Raw genomic sequence first — 27,616 nt, forward strand, 5'->3', positions numbered from 1 at the left:
GAACTTAAAGGGATAGCTGAAAAAATAGCATTTACCCACCTTCATGTCAATCCAAAGCTGCAGAACGTTCTTTCTTAAGCAGAAATATTTTGAAGAATGCTCAGAACCAAACGATATTGGAGCTCACTGATTTTCAATGTACGGACAAAAAATAAATTTCTCAATATATCTTATATGTTTCACAGGAGAAGGAAAGCCATAAACTTTCATTTGAATGACATGAGGGTGAGTATATGATGACAGAATTTTCATTTTTGTGTGACCACTTCAACGCATCTTTTCACAACGTTTAATTTTCAACCACAACTATAAAAACATGTACTGTAACAAACACCTTTTTTATGTATGTTTCATGTGTTTTCCACTATAACACTGAGGTTTTCACAAGTCTCAGCATTCCCTGATAATATTTATGACCAACCACAGCTGAATTCCGACCAACTTGCTAACAATGTCCAGCAGAAAGTGCCTAATCACTACCAGCCACAACCGTGCATGTTTCACATTTTCACCCAGTGCAATAGCAGAACTATCAATGTTGAAATAAGTTTTACTGCAATTACAAAAAACTAACAGCAGGAATCAATGAGGCAATAATAAAACTGCTTGATGAAAATATCTGATAAAGTTTTTTTTTTATTACAATGCATGCATGCTTATAGCAGACATAAGCTACCAATTATGTCCTATTATTATGGCCTATAAAATTTACTGCAGCCCAAGAAGCCAAAGTACATTGGCATTTCTTCCTTTGGCTAACCATACTACATACTGAGTAAGTGGAAATTACTCGAGCAGTAAGCTAAAAATGCTATTACAGCATAAATGTGGTACGAATCCACAACGTCACATTTACTTAGTATTGCAAAATACTTTTTTTTCTCTAAAACCATTACAAGTATACAACTTTCTTTAGCCTGGCTGCTAGAATAAGTGCTTGGAAAACATGTAAATGACATTGGGCTAGAATTTCCAGTCTTTCCCCTCCTGGCTTATAGAAACGCAAACATTTAACAAACTGTTCATGGTTTGGCAGTAGGATTTAGGTGAGCGTGTAAATCCAGTCAATTGTCCTTTTTTTACATTAAGCCCGCACAACTGACATAAAGTCAATGACCTTTTTGGCTTGTATGTAAACATAACAAATGTATGTAGGTCGGCAATCTAATGTTTTTTAGATTGCAAATGAATGACTAAACTAATCTGATAAAGTGATATACTTTCCAACAGAGTCTTGCAAGACTTGCAAAGGCACTTTTGTAACATGAAGCAGTCTGCTAACCATGGGAGTGTTTAGGCCAAGCCCTCTGTGGTCAATTTAAAATCACACGAGAAAAAAAAAAGAAATAGCCACACTCACAGCTGCGTTTTTCAATTTTTGCACAAGTGGACAAGAACAAACCAATCAAAAGGGGATCAAGTGAAAGGCTATGACACAGGACACACTCAAACACAGGAAGACACACAATAAACAGTGTTTCAAGACTCAAACAATCACACCAGCCCTCGGGGGCCATGACTGCAGCTCTGTCTGTTCATGCATGAAGGAGACTTCTGGGCAACTCTAGCTTCTGGGTTAGTATAGATCTGTTTATGTCCTCCTTATACAGTGTTGGTTCATTTGTAATGTGCTCTAACTTGCGTTTGAATTCTACTTCTGTATTTTTTAATTTAATAAGGCCTCTCCATATGACTCTCCATGTGACAACATTCCCCAATGTGTTAAACTCTATGGATCAGAGAATCATGCTAAAGCGTTACAGTGGACAGCGAGTTGTCAAAAGTTGACACAATAGTCAAATTTTAAATACTGAAATCATAACGTTCATTCCTGTAAAAAGGCCTTTGATTATTATTTTTCTTCTGGCTTGTATCCGGGGAACACTGCCATGAAGATCCTCAAATTTCCTCCAAAGCTTCTCAGTGGACTACTAGATCTACTCAAACATGACAGATACAGACACTTATACACACGCAGCTTCCGTCAGCAACCCAGCAGTGCCAAAGACGTTTCTGGCAGAAAGCCACACTCCAACCACTGTAATTGTATTTATTAGTGTAAGCCACAGGGTCAAGCTGAGATCAGGACATGTGTCCATTGGTACAGGAATAACAGTCTTTGGCACCGAGTAGTCAAAACGTCTTCCCATCTTCCTTTAACATATTGAGATCTTGTAAAAAAAAAAGTTTTAGTTTTATCTCAACTGAAGCTAGCTTGAAAATCAACCAGGTATTTCAACTCTTGGTCTCGGCACTGGTCATAGACAAGCTTTGCAATTCATACTGTCTTTCAGCTACGAATCCCAGTCTAGTACAAACAATAGAGGTTGACCGATATGGGTTTTTCACTGGCCGATGCCGATATTTAGAAATCAGGGCAGCCGATGGCCGATATATGATGCCGATTTTTTTGGCCAATATTTTGGCCGATGGGAAATATAGTGGTTTCCCTGGTAATGGCTGTAATCTAATAAGCACTGCACTCACAGTCACAAACGCTACTTTATCAGGCATTACAGGAAAGACAAAATGAAAATGACATCGAAGCTTTTCTGAAGACAGTCGGTTCTTTTCAAAGATACATTCATATAAAAACACCCGCGCTGCATTTTAATTTTGAAACGTGAAGCGCTCATTTTATTCAACGAAGTATAAGCCTTTTGGAAAATAACTCAATGTATGGGAAACAGTGGACACTGCTATAAGTCAAATGGCCATAGTGATAACAAAAATAAAAGAGTTCACACATATTACACAGCCTGCTGCTCATAACTGCTTAAGAGTGCACTGGTCACGAGCGATGACATCGTGGATGCTATTGTCGGACCTACACACACATTTCATGAGGAAAGTTAACGTACACGTTATAATCATCCCAGAAGCTTCATCTGAATTTCATGTGTTTCTACTTTCACATGCAAATGACTTGTTGCACTTATGAATATGATAACTTTCCGGCATCAATTCTAGTAGGGTAAAACGTAATTACGCTTTCGAAACGGTCTGTTTTGCCCTGCCATCATTAGCTGAAGCTGTGTGTGAACAAGAAGCGGCTGCAGAGTGTGAGTTGCTCCGTCTCTCACGCAACCAGAAAGAGATTCTCCGGCGTTCCGCAGCAACGCTTAGCTGCCCGCAGATGCGCCTGCCTATAAATCGGCCTAATTTGCAGCACAATCGGCCGATGCCAATTAATTAAAAAATTACAAAAATCGGCCGATTAATCGGCCGGCCGATCAATCAGTCGACCTCTAACAAACAAACTTAAAATCAACATGAAATGGAATTCACAACTAGTTTTACTTCCATAATATACCATGTCCAAGTGAAACAAGATCTATTAGAAACCATTTAGATCATGAAAGATGGGAATTAGAATGCAGTCAATTAAGGATACATCTACACTTATCTTCGTTTTCTTTCATATTTTTCTTTAGCTACTTTTTGGCCTTCCGTCCACACTGAGATGACATTTTTGTCCTATTTGAAAAAGATGTTGCATATTTAGTCATGTGATTCATATTTTACTAACAGATATCTATGGCTGTACCGATATTGTTGTGCATGCGATTTGCATTTTTACAAGCACTTTATACAATCTTCATATTGCATTCATAAAAATATGACAGAAAATGTACTCGAACTTGCTATCTTGTATAAAAACTGCGTATTAGGCCATACATGGAACGGTGATTTTGAGTGTGACCTGAACGCACCAGTGAGTGGTGGAATATTTTGCTAATAAAACGATAGAGCTAGAAAAAGTATGGGAGAATTTTATGTCTAGTCTCTACTACTAATATTTTTAGTAGACTAAAACTACACCACTAACAGCTATTTCTCAATACCAAGCCCATGTGGCCTATTTGACATCAGCCAAAAGGAAAGACATCTCAAAGGCAGAACTAGTTATTGTTCTTTATCGCACAAAATATCATAATATTAATAAAGATTTATCATCGCACAAATATGAAAACTCTGGGAAAACTTTCAAAAATTTAATCATACAGATTTGTAACAACATGTCTGTAACATTAAAGGGGTCATATGATGCGATTTCAAGTTTTCCTTTCTCTTTGGAGTGTTACAAGCTGATTGTGCATAGATAAGATCCCTGAAGTTGCAAAGACTAAAGTCTCAAAACCACAGAGATATTCTTTATCAAAGTTAAGACTCTGCCACGCCCCCCTAAAACGGCTTAAAAAAGCATCATATGACCCCTTTAAATATATATTCCCACTTTTTCAATTGTCCTAAATGGTCACACCTTTATAGCACCCTCTCCGATTTCATTCATCATCAGTTTTAAAGTAAATTTCCATCCTGCTACTGCCACATTACCCCCCTTTGAAGAGATAACAACTCGTCTACCAGGAAAGAGCTCAAACATGTCTGCAGGGTACACCTCTCATGACAAATAATGAAACTGGAACAAGCAGTTGTACAGATCAATCAACTAAAAGTGTAATGGGGAAAATGTGAAAACTACCATGCGGTGATCCATGGAATGGACCAAGAAGTGGACTCTTTCTTGATCAAATAAGCTTAAATTCATACAAGCTTTAGGCTACATCTTTGAGGAACATCACACCATGTGCTCAAACAAGAAGCATACTGACAAATGCCTCTACGAAAGGTTTACATGACGCATTTATGAGCAATTTATGACTTTATAAGACTGTGGCATTAACAGAGAACTAGCATTTAGGTCCAGTGTGTGAAGTATTTATGGATTCCATAAAGGTATTACTTTAAAACGGTTCTTCAAGATGGCGTGAGCCAGATGCCATCGTGCTTTCTCCTGCTAAAACTTTTAACTCACAAGGTCATCTGGTTCTTTCGTTTATTCCTTCAAATAAAGGTTTTTCATTCACGTATAGTTTTTGGATAGTCTCTGAGGACATCTTTTCATGTTGTTTGTGCACTTCCAGTTTCAAGTGTCTGTGTGTGTGATCACTTGAATAAATATGCACAGGAGTCTGAATGAGTGGGTAGGTTTTAAAACTATTCCATGTAACAAATCCACCTTGAGCTTAAACAAACATATTGTAGTACACTGAGACGTGAACATGGTAAACAGAAAGCTCTTCTGCAATCCAATGTAGGACAATACGGCAGTCATAAGACAAAGTGCTTTATGGTAAAACTTTCGCATTACAATAAAGGTATTGTTACATACTGTATGTTACTATAAATTATGACAAACCTAGGAATAACGTGTGATTACAATCAGTTCATTATTTCATTCAGTACTTCTTTATGTAACATTAACACTGTATCAAAGTATGACCCCCCTTTTTTTAATCTACTTTTATTTGAATGTGATATAGATCTGCATATTTAATGCATCTTGGCCTACAACTATTTAGTATTATTGATCGCACAGTCAAGTTACATAGATTTCCTTTTTTTTAATACATACATGTTTTATGTAATATAGTTATATACTGACTTACCTTTAGTTGAAAAGGATGGATCTCATTTAGAGAGTGTCTTCTGAGTTTTTTAGTAAGGGTCTTCAGCATTCTGTCTTTCCTTGATTGTTCTCAGCTTTCTTAGAGATCACTTCTTCAAATTACAGATTCATATCTGATACATAAGCTCTGGGTTGATCAGCTCTTTCTAAGAACAGTCAATGAGTCTATTCAGAAATGCTCAGCTCCATGCAAACAAACTCATGCTGAAACACAAATAAACAACGATCATGAGTTCCCAGTGCCAAAACAACAGCAGATCTCCGTGCACAAGGAAACAGATCTGTTTAAAGTTAAAATGAGAAAAGTCTCATAACTTGGTCTAAACATCCATTACTCTGATGAAGGTAATTTAATTAAATCTAACTATTTAATTCCTGCATTGTGTTGAATTGATCAGCGACAGTGACATTCTTCCTCAAAAACGTTTTTAAAATCCAGATGGGTAAAATCAATGTTAATCTTACTCCAAACGACAGACGGACGATGAAGCTGAAGTGTGTATAATTTAAAAAAAATTATCCATAGAATCTCAATCGCACTCATACACGCACACACTCACACACTCACACATACGTATGCGCACTACACACACTACTCTCTCCAGCTCATGCTCGTCGTGGTCTCCCATTGGTTGCTTAAACCAATGATGTCATTGCGTTCTAAAAGGAGGCGGGACAGTAACATCTTAAAGGGCTATGAAGAGTTTGAAGGGTTTGGGGTCAAGTGTGACTGACTACAACGTTGTATATTTTATGAATCTTTTATTTTAAGTGATATTTTAAATTCTTTTTTTATTCATATTCTTTTTTTGTTTTGATAATTGTGCATCGTACTGTACAAATACAAATAATTTTCTTGATGTGAAGCAGTTCTATTGTGTTGTTAGAAGCCAAATTATCTCTAAAGTTCACACAGATTTAGTGTAATTTAAAGAGACAAAACAGAAGTTTTGATAAAGCTACATACAGATTTTATATCATAGCTGTTAGGGCCTACAATTTTAGCCTATTATATATATATATATATACGTACTGTACAAATACAAATAATTTTCTTGATGTGAAGCAGTTCTATTGTGTTGTTAGAAGCCAAATTATCTCTAAAGTTCACACAGATTTAGTGTAATTTAAAGAGACAAAACAGAAGTTTTGATAAAGCTACATACAGATTTTATATCATAGCTGTTAGGGCCTACAATTTTAGCCTATTATATATATATATATATATATATATATATAGCCTTATATAATATTTACACAAGCTAGTCCTGAGGAAATGTTATCACTTGTTATCACACACACTTACATCGTTTACAGTATTAACAGTATGAAACATGCTGAGAAAGTTCAAGTTACTTCACCTTTTATTATTCATTGACAGCTGCTTTAACTCCACCTACAACACAAACAGATATGAATTAATTAGACAAGTAAGAATTAAAATTCGGATCTACATCTAAATTCACGTTTATTGACCGAGTAAGTTACTCTTACAAGGAATTTGCATTGGCATTAGTGAATTGGGAAAAACAAAACATAATAAATACATATTCATAGAGTACTTTTAGAAATGTTGTTTAAATGTAAATAAAGTAAACAGTAGTAGTAGTAGTAGTAGTAGTAGTAGTAGTAGTAGTAGGCCTAGTAGTAGTAGTAGTAGTAGTAGGCCTAGTAGTAGTAGTAGTAGTAGTAATAATAATAAATAGTAGTTAAATAGTAATAGTAGTACATTGATCCTCTAAGCATTGTGTCTCTCTTAGCATTGTGTATTTGCTTTTTGTCTCCATTACACTTTGTTATAGTCTACTTCTTGCATTGATTACTTTTGTAAATATTATATTTTGCCTGAAGTGTTGGGCTGCTGTTAAAAGATGTTATATGACATATCAAAAAAAAACAACAACAAAAAAACGCACACACAACAAAAACGCAAGGAACCACATTCAGAACTGTTAAGACATTGAGTTATTTTTAATCATTTGTTTGATCACTTTTTGTACATATATATTTTTATTGGGTTGCTGTAATTAATTAATTCATTCATTCATGTATGCCATGCCATGTTATAAGGCTTCTGTATCAGTTCCACAATCCACATGAAGAAGAAAATGTAGGAACACAATATGACCACTAGAGAGCGCTGTCTTTTTAATAATGAATGCGTTGCACGTGGCTTTTTGTCATGTTGCTAGTCAGAAGAGCTATTGATAAATCATATAAAACTGTTTGAAGCCAGGAATTAGTTCTTTTTGACAAGAGGTGTGTGTTGAAATTATTGTTTTGAGTTAGAATGACTCATTTGCATGGTGTTAAAATTTCTACAAATTATCTGCCAAACTCTGAAAGAACTAAGCACTCTTACAAAACCGTCATTTAAAAAAAATAATAATAATTTTGATGATCTCAGTTTCGCAGTTTGTCAATAGAGCGCGCCATATGAGAAAAGCTCCAGCAAGAATAACAGAGGTTATATATTTGTATGCGTGTATGTATGTACTATGTAGTATATTAGGGTGACCATACGTGCCATTTTCCCAGGACGTATCCTGGCCAGGATTTCTATATTGCCTAAAATATCTAGGTTTTGGCGTTGTTTGCGTGTGCAGACCGATCGGTGTATGACATCAAAGTACCATACAGACGGTTATGCTTTCGAAACGCTCTCGAGGTACTTTGATGTCAAACACTGATCGGTCTGAGCCGCACTGCTTTTAAGTCGAACACACCTAATATGTACGCGTAATTGCTAGCAAGAATAACAGAGGTTATATATTTGTATGCGTGTTGTATGTACTATGTAGTATATAGAGTGTCAATAAATGTTATTTGTTGTGTGTATATATTTAAGAACTGTACAGTTGAAAATTGCTTTTTGTTATGAAAGAATACAAATATATAGGCCTATTCTACACACAATTTTCATTTTTCTAATGTTAGCTAATGCTCAGTTATTAATGCTAGTTAATACAGCATGTCAATGTTAATTTGTGCATATTACTAACATTTCAAGTAAGCTACATTAATGTAAAAGTTATAAATGAACATGAATTTACAATGTACACACATAATATTCAGATATAGCCTACAACTAATGTACATAATATATTAACTGATGCACTTAATGTTCACACACACACACACACACACATATTCATGTTGTAAGTAATATTTATTTTCCCATTTGCTGAGAACATTACTTTTAGCCTGCGTATTAGTCATCATACCCAATAAATGGCAACAACATCAAACAAATCTGTTGCATTCCACGTCAGTGTTTTTCTTTGGGCTCCCTTTGTGCCAAACAGAACTAAAAAAAAACCTGATGACATGTGGAGCGTTGTGACCTTCACACCCTTGTTGCAGTACACAAACGCTCTCAGCCTACTTGTCCTGAACGGCACTGGCTTTCCAGGTGCACACAGCCCACACCGCCCACCGCTCTCTGGACCAGTCCAGCCCGTCTCTTCCTCCTCTGTGGTCTGCCTCCCTCTCTCACCCACTGACCCACTGGCGGAAAGCGTGGGCACTGTGCGTCCAAGAGTCCGCTTTTAGAATGCCAGATGGCTATTTTCTTCCCCAAGCACTCTAAAAAAGGACAGACTTACATAAAACTACCACTGCTAAAAATGCTGGTCCAGGAGAGATCTTTAGTGAACAAAGGAAGCACGTCTCTATCAAACAAGTAGGCTACTTCGTAACATCTATCTATGTTTATTTTCGAAACAACACATGCAAATGTGTGAATTTACAGCAGAGATGAGTCACTTTAAAAAAGATATTGTTCATGATGATGTGTGAATAAAAATTTTTTAAAAAGCCACTGAGCCACCAACTTTGAACACACTGTCATATGGATCTAATGGCATGTGATTCAAAGACAGCAAAACATTAGGTAACTTTTTCCATTTTAACACCAAAGTCAAATGTCAGGGATAGTTATAGCACAAATCATGACTTGCAGATGCAGATGTTGCCATAAAAAAAAGCCACTGAGCCACCAACTTTGAACACACTGTCATATGGATCTAATGGCATGTGATTCAAAGACAGCAAAACATTAGGTAACTTTTTCCATTTTAACACCAAAGTCAAATGTCAGTGATATTTATAGCACAAATCACGACTTGCACATGCAGATGTTGCCATGATGTGATATACATAGTTATATGACTTTTATTAAAGTGTGATGACATTGCTGGTGACAGGAAATGATCATATCCTCTTGGAGAATGTGTGGGTGTGCGTATCAGCATACTGCTTGTCTCGAAGGTTACAAATTAAAGCAATGTCAGCTTTGGTTAAAAATAATGTGCAGTTGTGATGTCTAAGTGCATGCCATAAAATAGAGTCCTGTTTAGCAAAATGGAAACTGTTGGGAAAATGGAAATATTTTCTTGGATGGCATTAAATTGACCTTCTAATACAATGATTCAGCGCAAGTTTCTAAAATGATTCAGAGCAAAGGTTTGGATTGTTCCAACGATCTCAGAGCACAGGAGTGATTCAATATTTCATGCTGTATGATTTAATCAATATTAAGCTATTATCAAGAGTAGACTATGTGGAATGTCAAAAGATCTGTTGTGATTTCAACATCATCACTTTTAAGCTTCCATTAACTTGATTAAAAAAATATACATACAGTGGGTACGGAAAGTATTCAGACCCCCTTAAATTTTTCACTCTTTGTTACAGAATGTCTTGTTAGAATAGTTGCAAGAGTGTGGTATAGAGCAAACTAGTGAGTACTTGAGAGTACACGTCCAATGTGATGACGATTAATGTTCCTGACAACCTCTGTAGTCCTATTTAGCCACTTTTTCAAGACAATTAAAAGCTTTAAAATGGGGTATTACGGATGTATTATTTGTAGAAAAAAGTAGTATATATATATATATTAATGCTGTCAAAAGATTAATCGCGATTAATCGCATCCAAAATAAAAGTTTTATATTACATCCCTACTGTGTTATCCCTGTGTATGTCTGCACTATCATGTATGTCTGCACTATGTTTGTACTTCTGCACTGGAAGCTCCTGTTGTCAAGTCAAATTCCTTGTGTGTGTAAACATACTTGGTAATAAAGCTCTTCTGATTCTGATTCTGATATATATATTCTGAGCTTGTATTAACCACAGACCATATTTCAAGCATTTAATTAAAAACTCACTGACTTCAGGATGATGGAACCAGTGCTAAAAACTAATTTCCGAGTTTTGGCATACAAAGACACATCATCTCTGCAGCATTCTTTTGGATGATTTTGCTCATTTTATCATCCATCTGGTGAAAATCAGAGGTCCAATTGCTTTTACAAGTATTACACAGCACTTTGCAGCAAGCTGCATGATTTGAGATATCATTTACATCTGTAGCACAAACTTGCAGGTTGAGTTTCATGCCTTTGTTGAAAACTTATAATAATCGGTTTGTTCCAGTCCCTGACATTACATGAGTGCTAGCAGCACCACTAACACACTTTTTTAGTAAAATCCCAGTAACTCACTTTTGTATATAACTCCTAGGACAAAAAATAAAAAATAAAAATAGCATATTCTGTGTCAACTTTTATTGACATACTGTATGAAATCAAAGAAGACTATTAAACACTTCAGTGAATTGCATGTAAATGATTCAAATGTCTATCTTCAAGAGAAGTAATGCTTATACAATATCAGAACTACGAGACATGTTGAGCGGAAGCAATTAGAAGTGTTCCAGTGACTAATCTATGGCTAATAAAGGCACGGATGTGTTTGGGGTGCTACTTCCTGTGTAACCTTGGCATCAGTTGCTAGGTGATGGATGGAGTGGAGACAAAAGGTGTCAAATTTTACCTCAGAAGAGGATTTAACAAATGGTTGAAATGAGATAGTCCCCCACCCCCCAAAAAAGGAACATTCTGTCATCATTTACTCACCCTCCAAACCTATTCCAAATAGTAGTTTCTTTCTTCCATTGAACACAAAAGGAGTTATTTTGAAGAATGTTGGTAATCACCCTGTTGAAAAAAAAAGTATATGCTGGTTAGGTATGTTTTGAAGCATGGCAGCTGGTTTGAGCTGGTTTAAGCTGGTCCTTAGTTGGTCCTGAGCTGGTTATTCCTGAGCAGGAGCTAGTTGCTTCGGACCAGTTTAAACCAGCTCATAACCAGCTCAGGACCAGCTTAAACCAACTCAAACCAGCTGCCATGCTTCAAAACATATCTAACCAGCATATCCTGGTTTTTTTTCGACAGGGACATAAGATAATGGTGTTCTAATATGAGAAACCAGCAGGATTTCATCTTGGAATATACAAATGATCACACACATACTCCTGTGCAGACGCTGCTGTTCTGACAGTACTCTGCTGGTAATTAATGTATCTACTTTTTTGTGATGTGTGTGTTTTAGAGCATCTTCCTCTCAGACTGAGTGGAGGGGAGGGCCGGTGCTCTGGGAGGCTGGAGGTGTATCATAACGCTGTGTGGGGCTCAGTCTGTGATGATCAGTGGGACATCAGCGATGCTCAGGTGGTCTGCAGGCAGCTGGGTTGTGGAGCAGCACTGAGGGCTGATGGGAATTCAGTCTTTGGTGGAGGGCAAACAGTTGCTGGTAGCATTTGACTTCCATGGTATGAAAAACAGATACTATGGAAGTCAATGGCTAGCATCAACTGTTTGCAACATTCTTCAAAATATCTTCTTTTGTGTTTAATAGAAAAAAAACCATACAGGTTTAGAACAACATGAGGGTGTGTAAATGATGTAAGTAGGATATGTAAGTAGGACATGCAACAATTATAATCTAAGGTGACTCATCTCACTTTATTACCAGCAATCGCTGTTTTTCCACCAACCTCTGATCATTTTCAACGGACCATTAGCATTTTTAATTGTTTAACCGTTCCATGGTTTCACAGTATCTCCAGCAGTATTGTAAGTGTACGAGTGGACTGATTTTATTTTTCTCTCCCTTTTCCATTCATTCATTCATTCATATTTTCTCTCTGCCTCCTCTTTCTCCTCATGGCAGATGTCAGCAGCCTACTCTCCCCTCAGTGGGAACAGGAGGCAGTCCAGTGCGTCATGGAAAGGAGAGAGGCTTCCGAAAGTGGAAGACAGATGGGAGAGGCATCCATTGATAAGAACTAAATCCACACAGACTGCGATTGAGGCATTTGACACTTCTGAACTAATGCATTAATGAGTGGTAATGTGAGAGTTGTGCTCATAAGATGCAGATGAGTAATGCGAGAGGAAGATTTATTTATTTTTTTACTTATTATTAGTATTTATTTATTTTTATTTTTGCAACTGATTAGAGATGAGTACTTTGTTACATTCTGTGCCTATCAGGTATTTCTTATTGAGTAAAATTTTGTTTTTACTTAATTAAATCCATCTTAGTAGCTCAGGTCTGTCTTGGATCTAAAATAACACATTTCAGTGTATTTTCCTGCAGCCTGAGAAAATATATATTTTTATCAGGCTTAACCATTCATGGAGATCTGACAGCGGAAGGCAGTGCTTTCTTCTATAAAAACGTAAGTATTTTTTTCTTTGTAGTAGTATTCTAAAAATGATTTCATGAAATGCTTTTGTTCTAATTCAGAAACCTGTTACATATGGAGGACTCAATGAGAGGGTACAACATCATCTGGTTCTCTGAATTGCCATCATCATGGCAACCTGATGCACATCCGTATGACATCACAGCCCACTCAGTCAAGCAGGGACAGAATGTGATTTGAGAGCACTCTCTGTGTGAGCACCTGCAGTCTACAAGACTCTCCGACCAATTATTTTCTCAACAATTTGAGGGTATATATATATGATGCATGGATAATCAAGTAAACCTAAGTTGCTTCCACCCAATAATTGTTCATATTGAAATAATAACAATCAAAACAATATAAAGTTACTCTTATGTTTATTATAACTAACAACTAGAGCTAACAATACTATAACTAACAATATAAAAGTTTTTCTTTATGAAAATCATTAAAGATCTTACAGCAAAAGACATATGTACCACCACCTGAAGGAGGATGTTTTTAGAATTATATTAAAAGGCATTTTACTTGATAAAAACTATAAACTATCCATCAGACAATACAGAAGATTGTGTAAAACATGTTCCCTTTCAAGGGAACTTCGAACTGCGTCCTCTAGAGGTCGCTATGGGAAACGCCTCGTCGTGACCCGTGTCTGAAGCATACATTCAAAAAACACCAACAACACGTTGGCCGTTTGAATGTATGCTTCAGACACGGGTCAAGACGAGGTGTTCCCCATAGCGACCCCTAGAGGACGCAGTGTCTCATTCCCTACTCAGGGAACCATGGTTACATACGTAACCTGAGACGTTTTTCACCAAAGTATTCATTATGTTGATAATTTAGAGGCCTTATTAGGCTTTATTGGGTTAATTATAAACTATTTATGTGAATTGAACTTGAAATTAATTTTGAACTTTGAAGAAAAAAAGAGATCACATTTAGTAAAAACAACATGTCTTTGTCTATTTCATAATTGTGGAATATTCGGCATTTCAAAATAATCTGTAGGCAGATCTGTTCTGGCACCTTCTCTCTTGCACATGTGTCTATTGCAGCATGCTGTGATGATATGTTTCTTGTGTCAATGTCAGTAAGCAGGGTGGTTCCGTCAACAAAATCTGGGAAGACATGAGCTAATTTAGCAGGCTGAATGAAATACTTCTTCTGCCACTGTAAGGTCTCTCTCCACAGAACCATCAACTAGTGACGCAGGCAATTTCACACACATCCTGCCAGCTGGTAGCAGTGTGGCCCATCCAACAATTAATTTCCTGAACCCTGTGATGATCTTCCTTTTGGCAGTATCGCTTCCCTCCTACCAGATATCTTTCTTTCTAGAGAAGCTGCCTCCCACATTAGTAAATCTTGAATATGAGCTGCTGCATGGTCAGCAAGTAGAGCACGCGGTTAAGGTCACGTACACACTGTAGTGTTGTGGGACTGACAACCGTATTTAAACACAAGACCGAATGCTCCAAATTACCATTCCAAGTGTGTACAGAACAGGGCTGTCACATTTGGCAGACTTCAAAAGGTAATTTTGCCAATATGCAACCATCTTTGTGTTGTTACAATGTACTGTATACTGTACTCTTTTTATATTTGACAGTTTTTGTCATTTTTATTAATTATACTTTTACAACTATATCGTTTTCCCTCTGTTTCTCCTAGTCATATAGCACCAATTAAAAAAAAAATGCCTTGGCTGCATACACAGCAAAGTTTTATTAAAATTTCATATTGTCATTGGTGATTTACCCCAGGTCCTGTTCACTCCAAGACTGATAACTTTAAAGATAACTATAACTACTGTATATTAAGGCCCCAACATACTAGCATTAGTTTGTGGTGATTATGTAATAGCTGTGCATTGGGTCTCCGCCTTCTGTGACATGGAAATCTCTGTTGAGGTCAGATATGAATAAAGACATACAGTATGTGAAAAACAGTAGGCCTATCTAACAAAAGAAGTATGAAAATACATAAAGTCTAATACATTGCAATTCTGCACTGAAAATTTGACATGAACAAAAAAAGATATGTGAAGCTTTTTTCCCCCCAATTTATTTTAAATGATTATTCATTTTACAATCCAAACTGTATAGTTAGTTAAATTTTAATATTTGGATTCACTTTTGTTTTTCTTCCCATATAAGAACAGCAGGCCCTCTATGGTCATCATGACCCTCCAGTTGAGAACCACTTATTAAAAACAAACAAACTTATAAAGCTTTATTATCTATAGGAAAGTACAGACTTCACAGGTGTTTTACCATTACATTTTCAGCTTTTCTATATCAGTATTAGACTGACCTTAATATTTTGCCTATAGACACTTAATTCATTGTATTTGCAGAAGGGGTTCATCTGGATGTCCTAGCCACCCCCTATCTGAGTGACTTAAAAGTATATAAATGAAAATACTTTTATTAATATTTATTTTAAGTATTTTTAAGTGTGACATCATTCACTCATTCTTTCTTTCATACGCTTTTTATGTTCACATATTCACCTTTCATATCCACATGTTAAAGACATACATAACATATGTAGAACCACGCTAACCCATAAGCGAAATTACTTTAGTTCCATCAAAGTCCCGATGACGCACATGACACCGGAAGCATTGGCGCTTTAGCCGGAAACTTCAAGTCAGAGGAGCTCAATGTGACATTTCGGAGCGGTTACTTCTGAACTGTTATAGAAGAATAAGAATGTTTCTCACTACTGTAAACTGTGAGTACACCTATAATGATAATATCTACAATATGTTACTAAAAATATCCACAAAACGTCATTGTCAGCATAACTGCGGGCAAAACGTGTAACGTTAGACTGCAGAACAGATGCATTGAGTAGCGGCTAATAACTAGCCAGTAGTTTCATGTATAAATGTATCATATTTGCATATTAATAAAATAATTTACCACTATATACGACAAATATTTGTTTTAGATGTTACTTGGTGATTTTGTATTAATAAACACGTACATACGTGCATCATATTATTCATTACAATGTTAGATGTCAGTACTAATTACTTTTTTGTTTTGCTTCCTCTTTAATTATTTCTCAATCTAGTTGCCAAGAGCAAATCTAAGTGAGTATTCCCACATCTTCATTGCACTTGTTTACTTGCTGCACTAATATGCAAGACACACGGCTGCCATGTTGAGCACTTGTATATGATTAAATTTCTTAAATTTCAAACGGAGAGCATACAGAATAATACACTTCACGGTCTAATATTGCTTTTTGTTCTGCTGCTGAACATTATACAATTGTTAACTTTAACAACTTAACAGTTTATTCTGGTAGGTCTGGTTAAACACTTAATAGTTACACTTAAAAAAAAAATTGTTCCTGTTCCTTGGTTTAATGTCTTGTTTTATGACAGACACATTGAAGTTAGTGCTTTGTATTTACCTGTGGCTTCTTGTGTTTCAGGACTTTGCTGGTTCAGATGGTGAGTGCAGCTGGCACAGGTTACTGTTTTAACACGAAGAGGGGCCGATTGAGGGACAAACTGGTTTTGCGAAAGCATGACCCCATAGGTGAGGTGAACTTTTTCTGTCATTGTAAGTATAATGGCAAACTCTGAATTGATTTCCCCCCCAAAAAAACCTCTTTATACTGTGTGTGTGATAAAACATTGATTTTATACATTTTAAAAATTACATAATTATAATAATAATTTCACATCAGTTTCTATTTAAAAACATTCACTTTGTATTGCATCGATAGAAACCAGAAACCTTTTTATTAAAAGAAATCTGAAGCCTGAACCCTTTGAATTAATATTTGCAATAAATGTCATACTACAGTTGTTTTACAGAGAATATTGCTTTAAACCCCTAGTGAGCATGTCTGTCACAACAAACACTTGTAAATAAATATTGGTAACACTTTACATTAACGTTTCATTTGTTACATTGGTTAGCTACAGTTAACCTAAAATGAACACTACATATACTTTATTTATTCATCTCATTTAGCTAATTTCAGTATTATTAATACATTTTAAAATCAAAAGTTGTTTCTGTTAGCATTAGTGCACTGTCTAACATGAACAATTGGTAAGACTTTTCATTTGCTGACATTAGCTAACTAACAATGAGCAATATATATTTTAAAGGATTCATTTATTTTTGGTGATGTTTGTAAAAAATATATAATTGTTCATTGTTTGTTCATGTTCACAGTGCATTCATTAATGTTATCAACAAATACAACTTTTGTTTTAAAAAGTATTAGTAACTTTTAAAATTAACATTGACTAAATGCTGTAGAAGTAGCCTATTGATCATTGCTAGTTCATGTTAGCTAATGTATTAACTAATGTTAATAACAAATTAAACCTGTGATATCTATTGTAAAGTTTCACCTCAATATTTTTCCAAACACATGAAGGTTTAGTTTTTTTTTTCTGGGACTGTCAATAGACTAAATAATTGTGAACTCGTAATGTGCCTTTTAGAAAGCAGAAAGGCAAGGTAATAATATTTGGTAAATGTTTTAAAGTCCAAGTGAACCGGACGTTGCTGCCGACTGTAGTTCAGTATAGTGACGTATTTCCAAATGAAACGGAATATTGCATAGAGGGCATGGAGGGGCATGGTTAAGCATATTCTGCCCGAGCCGTCAAACTGACGTCATCAGAGAAGGAATGCCATTCCAGAGCAGAAGCAAATGATCAGATTTTGATGAAAGATTACCAAGACAAACTTCTTTTTTTTTCAGTGGATTAATTTGCCCGGATTAATTGTTCACTTTAAGACTAACAATGTGCGCTAACAAAATAAATATTGTAAATTTAGATTTCATGAGGACTTTAAATATTGTCTTACATACATTTAATAAATATATTAAAGTGCCCCTATTATGGATTTTTGAAAATTACCTTTCGTGTAGTGCGTAACACAGCTCTAAGTGAATGAAAACATCCTGCAAAGTTTTAAATCTGAAAGTGCACCGTGTATAAAGTTATTGTCTCTCAAAAGAAAAAGTCGACTCTGAATCATTGAAACGAGTCGTTTTTAAAACGAATCCCAAGCCGTTTCATGTTGACGTCAACATGAAATATTAGCATATTGCCCGCCCACTTGTTGGTCTTTTCACGTTGATCCGAATGAAATTGCAAATGTATTATTTGCCACTAGGTGCCGCTTTTGGAGCGGTAAAAATAGCGGTTTCCCCGGTAAGGCTGTAAACAAAGCAGCACTGCGCTCACAAACGCCGTTTTATCAGGCATGATGAAACGGAAATGAAATCGACCAATCGGAACAATCACTGCAGATTAGCGTCACGCAAAGGAGGGGTTCGGAAAAACGAATCGTTGAGCGAATCGTTTGGGAGTCGTTGAGCAAGTAAGGTAAAAAATAAATACATATTATAAGACAATGAAAGTGTTTTTTGACCTTGCATGCATGTCAACCTGTTGTTGGGGACTCCCAAAACCAAAATATGAACCTTTCATTACCCATAATAGGGGCACTTTAATTTAAGATGCAAAATACATTTTATAAAATCTTTTTCTCTCAAGTGTTCTGTGGATGCAAGCTTGAAAACCACTGAGGTTGTGTACTCCTAAACGATGATGACAAAATATACCTTCGATATGTTGTGCTCCAACTTTAAAACAACACAAAATCAACACAAAATACAAAATATATATATTTTTTTTTACCATTTTGTGGGGTCTTTAAAATAGATCGCTTTATTAATGTTTTTAATGTGTTTTTTTTTCTTTTCTTTTCTGTTCATATTTCAGTTAATGTTTTAATGTTTTCCTCTTCATTGCTCTCCACAGTGAACAAACATGTTCTGTTCATTGAGAAGAGGAAGATACGATCTCTTTAAAAAATGGGCTGAGAAAATGGACTTTTTAAAGTGTTATCGGCGTAAAACAACTGTGATGATTGATCAACATCCAGCATATGCAAGTGTCACTAAACAACTATGAAGGAAGAAGATTTACATCAAAGTAAAGACCCTGCATCACTGCAGCTGTGGATGACTGGTCTAATGGGACCAGAAATGAGCTGTACATCCTGTCAGGATAATGTGCTGTTAAGGCCATTACAATAAGTGTATTATGTTGGATTTGTTTGGTTCTTTTGTTTTCTTTTTTAGTACCAAGTCAGAATTTTGACCTACTGCAAACAATGAACCACCTACTCAATGACAGATTGTTTTAGGCTGAAGTGGATTTGTTGGAATAATTATCCTACAAAATGTGTTTAGCAGAAAAAAATGTGTTCATAATTGTTTAAAAAAAATAATAGCAGTTAATTTGCCGTTTGTACTTTATTACATAAATTGACATGGTTTTATTTTATTTTCAGAAATATTTAAACATTTTATATGACGTCATTTACAAATAATGCCTGGAAATTACATTATCTGGAATTCTCCAGTACATGGTATTGTTTATTATACAAACAATAATTCTGTGTGGACACTGTGCACAGATTAATGGTGTTGTTTTGAAGCCAAGGGTCACCTTCAGAACAGTTCAGTTGGCAGATCCTTCTGAAATGGAAAAGACGTTTGAGTGCCGACAGTTTGTACAGACACGGCTGCGACAAGGTTGGCTCTCCTGGCCATCTCTTCCAGTGGCATTGTGGGATAATGGGCCATGTAGAAAGCCAGAGCACCAATGAAGCTGTCGCCTGCTCCCTGTTAAGAAATATTTCCAGTTCAGTTTGTGGCATTTAGATTAATGCTTATAATGCGGAAGAGAAGAACACTGAACTTTGCATCACTACTTGGAGAAACAAATATGACAGCAGGGGGTGCCGTCATACTTGTCAATGCCAGTACGTCCAAAGGTTGTAACTTGTAAAACAAATCTGGGAAACAAATGGCACCACAATGTACAAATTTTATTGAGTCAATCTTAAAATAAATATTGAACTACCAATTGCTCGTGATAATATTTAATGGTGACGACATGACTTTAATTCTCTATTTGTGTGCTGAGTCATGTGTGTTTGCCGTTGTGCAAGGCATGTGAGTAAGTCTGTAGATGCTGACTTTGGCACAGGTCACAAGGGTCAGAGTGAAACAACACGCATGCTTTAAGCTTTTCTTGACCTCTGTCAGTGATGTAGGGTCGCCTTCTGCCTCGAAAGTCTTTGTGAAGGTCTTCTGTTGTGAGTTGAGCACTTGCTGAGACATGCAGCGTGACATTATTTTTGTGTGTGGGCATTTTTGTTTGCTCTCCTACTTAATTTCAGTATACTCTGTGAATGTTTATTTTTGGGTGAATCTAATGTAGCTTGACAACAAGTCCAAGTCATATCTTGACTCAAACTCAACAGTACAACATTTGATGCATTATGAAAATTGCACAAAAAAAAAAAACCCTGCCTAAATCTTTTTTATATATATATAATTAACCGCAACCATGTATTTGTTAGTTTATATACATATAAATGTATGTGTGTGTTGGTAACAAAAACTAATTTTTTTGTTTTTGTTTTTTGAAAGAAGTCTCCTATGCTAAAAAAAAGGCTCGATTCAATTCAAGGTTCCTATGCTCAATTTATTCAATTAACTACAGTAAAAACATTAATATTGTGAAATATCATTTTAAATAACTGAATTTGATCAGAATCCATCTGAACTTCTCTCTCTCTCTCGCTATATATATATATATATATATATATATGCATATTTTAACAAACTGATCAAGGGGTCAAATTTTGTTTTATTTTTAAAGATACACCGATTGGTCTGCACATGCAAACAAAGCCAAAACCTAGATATTTTAGGCAATATAGAAATCCTGGCCAGGACGCGTCCTGGGAAAATGGCACGTATGGTCACCCTAAAATAGACTATATTTTTGGAATATTCTCATTTCTGTCCCAAACCATTGGTTGCTAAGTAGTTGCTTATGAGCTGCGGTGCAAACTGAGCCACATAAACAAAAAGACAGAATTCAATTCATGCAATACCAGAGCTGAGGCAATTCCATGCCTATTCTCTGAACAACAAGGGGTTGTTTAGTATGAAATAGTGAGATTTGGTGACACTGCAGAAAACGCTGGATTCAGGCCAAGGAGCACAGAGCATCGCTGGGCTTCGTGACTCACACCACTATGCTTGGAGAAAACCATGGTAAACACTTTAACCGTCTATTTAATGCACTTTAATGACCAAAGATAGTCGTCACAAATAAACACAATTGCCACATACTGTTATAAAGATGACGACAGTTCTTTTTTTGGACTACTGGCAGACCAAATAACCACAAAAAAGTTTCTTTTTAAAAAGTGACATGCCATCATTCTTTGAGAATAAACTGATGGAAACATGCCTTGCTCCTGTCTAGTCGTTGAGATAAAATCTGGCACTTGGCCCCATTCCCTCCTCCTCCTGGTTTTTAACAAGTGGGGAAAGAACAGAGTTACTGGAAGAGGGATCAGGGCATCCAAAAGAGTTAAACAACTCAGGATTTATAAAAAAAAAAACCCTGCCTAAATCTTTTTTATATATATATAATTAACCGCAACCATGTATTTGTTAGTTTATATACATATAAATGTATGTGTGTGTTGGTAACAAAAACTAATTTTTTTGTTTTTGTTTTTTGAAAGAAGTCTCCTATGCTAAAAAAAAGGCTCGATTCAATTCAAGGTTCCTATGCTCAATTTATTCAATTAACTACAGTAAAAACATTAATATTGTGAAATATCATTTTAAATAACTGAATTTGATCAGAATCCATCTGAACTTCTCTCTCTCTCTCGCTATATATATATATATATATATATATGCATATTTTAACAAACTGATCAAGGGGTCAAATTTTGTTTTATTTTTAAAGGGACATTTTTTCCCCCAGAGTTATCAGAAATACACTCTAAGCTGTCTTTTTTTAATTTTATCTCCACTTGTATGAAATTGATAAGGACACTGGCATGTTTTACCATGCCTGCAAGGGGGTAAACTGGGATCTGGGGGGAGGGGTGATGTCGGGTGTTGAATTTATGATGAGAAAGCACAGAAGAATGTAGTGACGTGCTCAGATTTAACCGCAGATCGCCCTGTCACTGGTTCTCACAAGTCTACCAGATTATTCATCTCAATGGCCCGCCTCTTAACCATCAATCTTTATTACACACCACTGACTGTCCCTTCGGTCTCCTCCATATAGCCACAAGGCCATAGGCCACAGTTGTCTGCACTCCCCTACTGATTGATGACTGAATGAAGTGAACTATGCAGACAAGAATCCATTACAAAATCAATTCATGCAATACCAGAGCTGAGGCAATTCCATGCCTATTCTCTGAACAACAAGGGGTTGTTTAGTATGAAATAGTGAGATTTGGTGACACTGCAGAAAACGCTGGATTCAGGCCAAGGAGCACAGAGCATCGCTGGGCTTCGTGACTCACACCACTATGCTTGGAGAAAAGCGTGGTAAACACTTTAACCGTCTATTTAATGCACTTTAATGACCAAAGATAGTCGTCACAAATAAACACAATTGCCACATACTGTTATAAAGATGACGACAGTTCTTTTTTTGGACTACTGGCAGACCAAATAACCACAAAAAAGTTTCTTTTTAAAAAGTGACATGCCATCATTCTTTGAGAATAAACTGATGGAAACATGCCTTGCTCCTGTCTAGTCGTTGAGATAAAATCTGGCACTTGGCCCCATTCCCTCCTCCTCCTGGTTTTTAACAAGTGGGGAAAGAACAGAGTTACTGGAAGAGGGATCAGGGCATCCAAAAGAGTTAAACAACTCAGGATTTATGGGTCATCAAAGTGCGCGGGAACAGGCCGACCGCCACGTGGAGACCACAGCCAGGCGGACTCCCGCTGAGTGGATCACTGCTAAGCACTGAGTCACCCAGAGAGGGCAGGGGAGCCAGGGCAGCCTACTCTGATGAGATTGGACGTCTGTGTTCTATATGTGTGAGTTTATGAGAGATATGTTATGAGTGTGTTGTGGTTAAAGATCAGACAAAATAAAAGCCATATTTAAATGCTTTCATCACTCTGAGCGAAGTAAAAAAAAAACATACATACAGTGGTGTGAAAAAGTTTTTGCCCCCTTCCTGTTTTTTTAATTGTTTGCATATTTGTCACACTTAAAAGATTCAGATCATCAAACAAATTTTAATATTACACAAAGATAACCTGAGTAAATACAAACTGCAGTTTTGAAATTATGATTTAATTTATTAAGGGAAAAAAGCTGTCCAAACCTACCTCCCTACGTGAAAAATTATTTGCCCCTCCTCTTAAATCATGAAAGAACTGTGATTAACCACATTTATATATATATATATATATATATGCATATTTTAACAAACTGATCAAGGGGTCAAATTTTGTTTTATTTTTAAAGGGACATTTTTTCCCCCAGAGTTATCAGAAATACACTCTAAGCTGTCTTTTTTTAATTTTATCTCCACTTGTATGAAATTGATAAGGACACTGGCATGTTTTACCATGCCTGCAAGGGGGTAAACTGGGATCTGGGGGGAGGGGTGATGTCGGGTGTTGAATTTATGATGAGAAAGCACAGAAGAATGTAGTGACGTGCTCAGATTTAACCGCAGATCGCCCTGTCACTGGTTCTCACAAGTCTACCAGATTATTCATCTCAATGGCCCGCCTCTTAACCATCAATCTTTATTACACACCACTGACTGTCCCTTCGGTCTCCTCCATATAGCCACAAGGCCATAGGCCACAGTTGTCTGCACTCCCCTACTGATTGATGACTGAATGAAGTGAACTATGCAGACAAGAATCCATTACAAAATGATCACAGTCCACCTTTGCCCAGTTTGGCTTAAGTCATGCATTTTGTCTGTTTGGATAAATGGAAGAACATCTGCATTTGAACATATGGTGTGGTCATGAGGAAAGTTCTGGAAAAAAAATTCTCATTCAATTTAGGTAATGTCTCCACCTTGTTCAGATGAAACCTTCCACCCACCTCTATTACTCCAATAAGATGGAATGGTGCACTTATTGCTAGAGGTTGTCAAGTTGGCCATAGTAACTGTTCCTACTATTACATTTATGGGTGGGCAGCACAACTATACATAGAGCACTTCGGTTTGTAGTCTCCTGGGATTTATTTATTTACTTATATTTTTAAAGAAAGATGGTTAACATTAACCTTAAAACATCAATTTTGCTGCTGCTGTGTTAGAATGCTAACAAGTTGCTAAATAAGGACAATAGCACAAGGCTATGAGTTTACTTGATTTATGAGTTGGACAACTGTTGCAGTCCTTTTAGCAACTTGCATAAAAATGACAACAACAACAAAGCATCTTTGAAATTTACATGAGGTATGACTATAAAATTAATGTTGAACAAACGGTGTAAGTAATGTTAACCACAGACCTTAAAGGGGTCCTATTATGGTTTTTCACTTTTTCAACTTTAGTTCGTCTGTAATGTTGCTGTTTGAGCATAAAAAAGATCTGTAAACTGCAAAGTTACAAAGCTCAAAGTCCACTTCAAAAGGAGATAAGACTTTGTAAAAGAGCATAATAGGACCCCTTTAAGACTCGTAAATCTAAAACTGCCATTCTAAAAACCTATAAGAATGGCCTACAAATTAACATCATGAATGATCAGCTCCATTGCCATCAAATATGCTGTTTTGTTTCCAGAAAATTTTCAGATTTTCTGAACTTTGACCCTACCACATTGTATCACCAACTGCCAGTAAAAATGTATTACTTCTAGTTGCTGCAGAACAGTCAGTGTGAATGACCTGTATTTAAAAAAAGATTGTGAAGAGTGTTAAAAAGAACTTAAAAAAACAAACTTGGTTTACTTCAACAACATGATGCAAAAACAACAAAGTTTTCCAGTTCTTCATTGAAAAAAATGATCAATCACTTTTAAAAGGGCAGCTTTTGTCTTAACAGGCCGCATGATTAGACTTTGCAAGTAAGACTGACATCTGACAACATTTGTCTGAAGCATGATGCATCAGTGGTGACAACTACTGCTCCTCCCAGTAGCTTCCAAACAGTCCCAGACACATTCTGGTAAATGTTATATAGAGCTGTCAGTCAATCATATGACAAAACTATTAGATGTGGTCAGTCAAAGACTGCAACTTGTTTAACATTACAGCACTACAACAAACTGTGAAACAATACACAATTGTAAATCAAAAATTTTAAACGGTGTTTACAACAATTTTTTTTCTGTAATTTGAAGGACTTCCAAGTGAAAAGAAAAATGTAGACGGGGACTTGACTGTCCATTGGAAGTGAAATAGAAGAAGAAAAGTAGGTCCTGACAGAATAGAGCTATGTGGGTAGAATCAGTAAAGGGGTGGGGCAGAAATATAAAAGGAATTGGTCACATCATCCAAGAAAGAAGTTGGTTCAGTGAGGATAACAAAGACAAGTTTGTCTTTTTTTGTGGAATATAGATGAATTGTGCACAATAAAACCAGTGTTCCTGTGGAAAATATGCAAACAAGGAAATTAATGCAACTGATTCCGAATGCCTGCTGAAGTCAGTTGTGAATGTGATATACTAAACTAACATTTAATTTGGTGGTAGCCCATGATTTTGGCCAGTGGAGAAAAAGCTTGGGAAAACTGGATGTTCACCACAGTTAGAACAACATTTTATCACAACAACAATGTACTTCTGCAAGTCCACTGGTTAAATACAGTAAAAGTCTCCAAAAACAATGGAAGGAGTGGATGACTCACAGATGATGTGATCAAGATGGCATTCAAAACTTCAATGCCAAAAACGTCCATCTGAGGTTACTGAGTGAATGACCACTGAGTGAATGACCACTGAGTGAATGACCAGTGGGTGGGTTGCACAAAGTCAAAACATAAAGACAGCCTAACAAACACTGTTATTCTGTTGCTGATCACAAGCCATCAGAATTTCCAAAAGGTTGGTATACCTTAAAGAGTGTTTTTGAAGGCAAACCTAATGATATTCCAAGAGATATACAGTACAACCTTCAGTGTTTGTTGATGGTCAAATCTTTAATCTTTTAGAAACACACTTGGGGGTCTAAGTGGTCATCTAGTGTCACCATGGTACATGTTGCTAGGAGATATAGTTTCCCTCAAAAGAATGGCTGCTGTCCAATGCGGCTTAGTGTGGGTTCTTCTTTGTGGGTTTCATTTACAGTCTCTTGGTGTGATGACATCAATGTCGGTTGGAGGCATGCAGTGCTTTCCGGTAAATACACACCACCTTCTCCTGTAAAGATCCCTGTGGTGGGTCCTCTATGCCTCTTTTCATAGAGGTGAAGTTTGGCTGATTGTGATTGTCTGAAACAACTACAAGCCGTGTTGTCTGGCTTGAAGGCAAGGTTCTGGAATTGGGTTGACCTCCAAATGCAAGAGCACAGGCCACCCACAGTTCATCTGAACTGAGTGTGCTGTAGGTTAGAGAACTTGGTCTCAGTGAACACACACGTAGACTACAGATAGAATCACGTTCTTTGGTCAGTGTTAAATATATGAAGGCCTTCGTAAGATTTATGGAAGAAAGAGAATGATCATAGAATAGGTGGGTAGCCACACAGAGGAAAACTACTTACTTATTTGCCTTTCCAGATTTGCAATAGTGTCTGCCGTGCTTTTCATGTAATGCCATACCACACGGCTTTTGATCACAGAAGGGGTGTCTAGCTGATGTGAAGCTGTAAAGACTGCCAAAAGATCCTTTTAACTTGAGACTGCTTCTAGTCCATAAGAAAGGGTTCCTTTATCTTGAGGACACAATGGTACAATCCCTTTGAGATGTGCGTAATGTCCCCTTAAGGGAGTCAGAAGCTAAATAAAAAGTTGTTAAAGTTAGCGACCCCCACATCTTTTTAAATGAATTTTCATGCGCTCAAACAACAACAACAAACATGAATCTGGCAGTCCCACTCACTCATCTAGCAGCCCATCTCTCTTTGCAACCACTGGGAACGACAAAGAGTTGAGAATTCTAAGTGGCTGTTGATGGGCGGTCTCTCATGGCCTTGCCATGACCAATGAGCTAGCAGTTGTGAACACGTAACTTCTTTCCGCTTCAAATGCATGCTGAAGAACTGACAAGCCATAATGTCTACAACCCAATTAATGATTTAGTCAAAACGTTTTTGTGGCATCCTCTTCTTTTTTTACTCAGCAAACACAAATAAGTATATTGTCAATGCTACACCAAGACACCAATTGTTGACCATGACGTCTAGGTGATTTCTGCGAACTTATTGTCTTTTGGTTCAGTAAGCGACAGAATCCATGTTTAAAAGATTACCCCTCTTTCACATCTAAAGTGTGACAGACCCAAATGTAGTACTTTCAGCAACAACAGATTGTGACATCCTGTTATCAAGGTGTTTCAAGTTGACCAGTGTGCATTTAGCTTAAAAAGTTACAAATAGACTAGGGTGACCAAACGTGCCATTTTCCCAGGACGCGTCCTGGCCAGGATTTCTATATTGCCTAAAATATCTAGGTTTTGGCTTTGTTTGCATGTGCAGACCGATCGGTGTATGACATCAAAATACCATACAGACGGTTCCTTATGCTTTCAAAATGCTCTCGAGGTATTTTGATGTCATACACCGATTGG

The 27,616-nt window shown here is 36.6% G+C and overlaps 2 protein-coding genes across 2 annotated transcripts in view; one reads left to right on the top strand and one right to left on the bottom strand.

Moving 5' to 3' along the window:
* Positions 1–15,628: 15,628 nt before the first annotated feature.
* LOC107726084 (39S ribosomal protein L33, mitochondrial-like) lies at positions 15,629–18,977 on the top strand. Its single transcript, XM_016535565.1, has 4 exons — positions 15,629–15,752; positions 16,098–16,116; positions 16,464–16,570; positions 18,826–18,977. Exons 1-4 carry the CDS (start codon positions 15,731–15,733, stop codon positions 18,873–18,875), a joined length of 198 nt encoding a protein of 65 aa, XP_016391051.1. The 5' UTR covers positions 15,629–15,730; the 3' UTR covers positions 18,876–18,977.
* A 313-nt stretch (positions 18,978–19,290) lies between these two features.
* Positions 19,291–27,616, bottom strand: part of LOC107726083 (ribokinase) — a 30,588-nt gene continuing 22,262 nt past the window's right edge. The window contains exon 9 of the mRNA XM_016535564.1: positions 19,291–19,694. Coding sequence (XP_016391050.1) covers positions 19,521–19,694 — 174 coding nt within the window. The 3' untranslated portion in view covers positions 19,291–19,520. The remainder of the gene's footprint in view (positions 19,695–27,616) is intronic.

The sequence above is a fragment of the Sinocyclocheilus rhinocerous genome, unplaced genomic scaffold (genome assembly GCF_001515625.1).
Source record: "Sinocyclocheilus rhinocerous isolate Xijiao unplaced genomic scaffold, SAMN03320098_v1.1 scaffold636, whole genome shotgun sequence".
NCBI lineage: Eukaryota > Metazoa > Chordata > Actinopteri > Cypriniformes > Cyprinidae > Sinocyclocheilus > Sinocyclocheilus rhinocerous.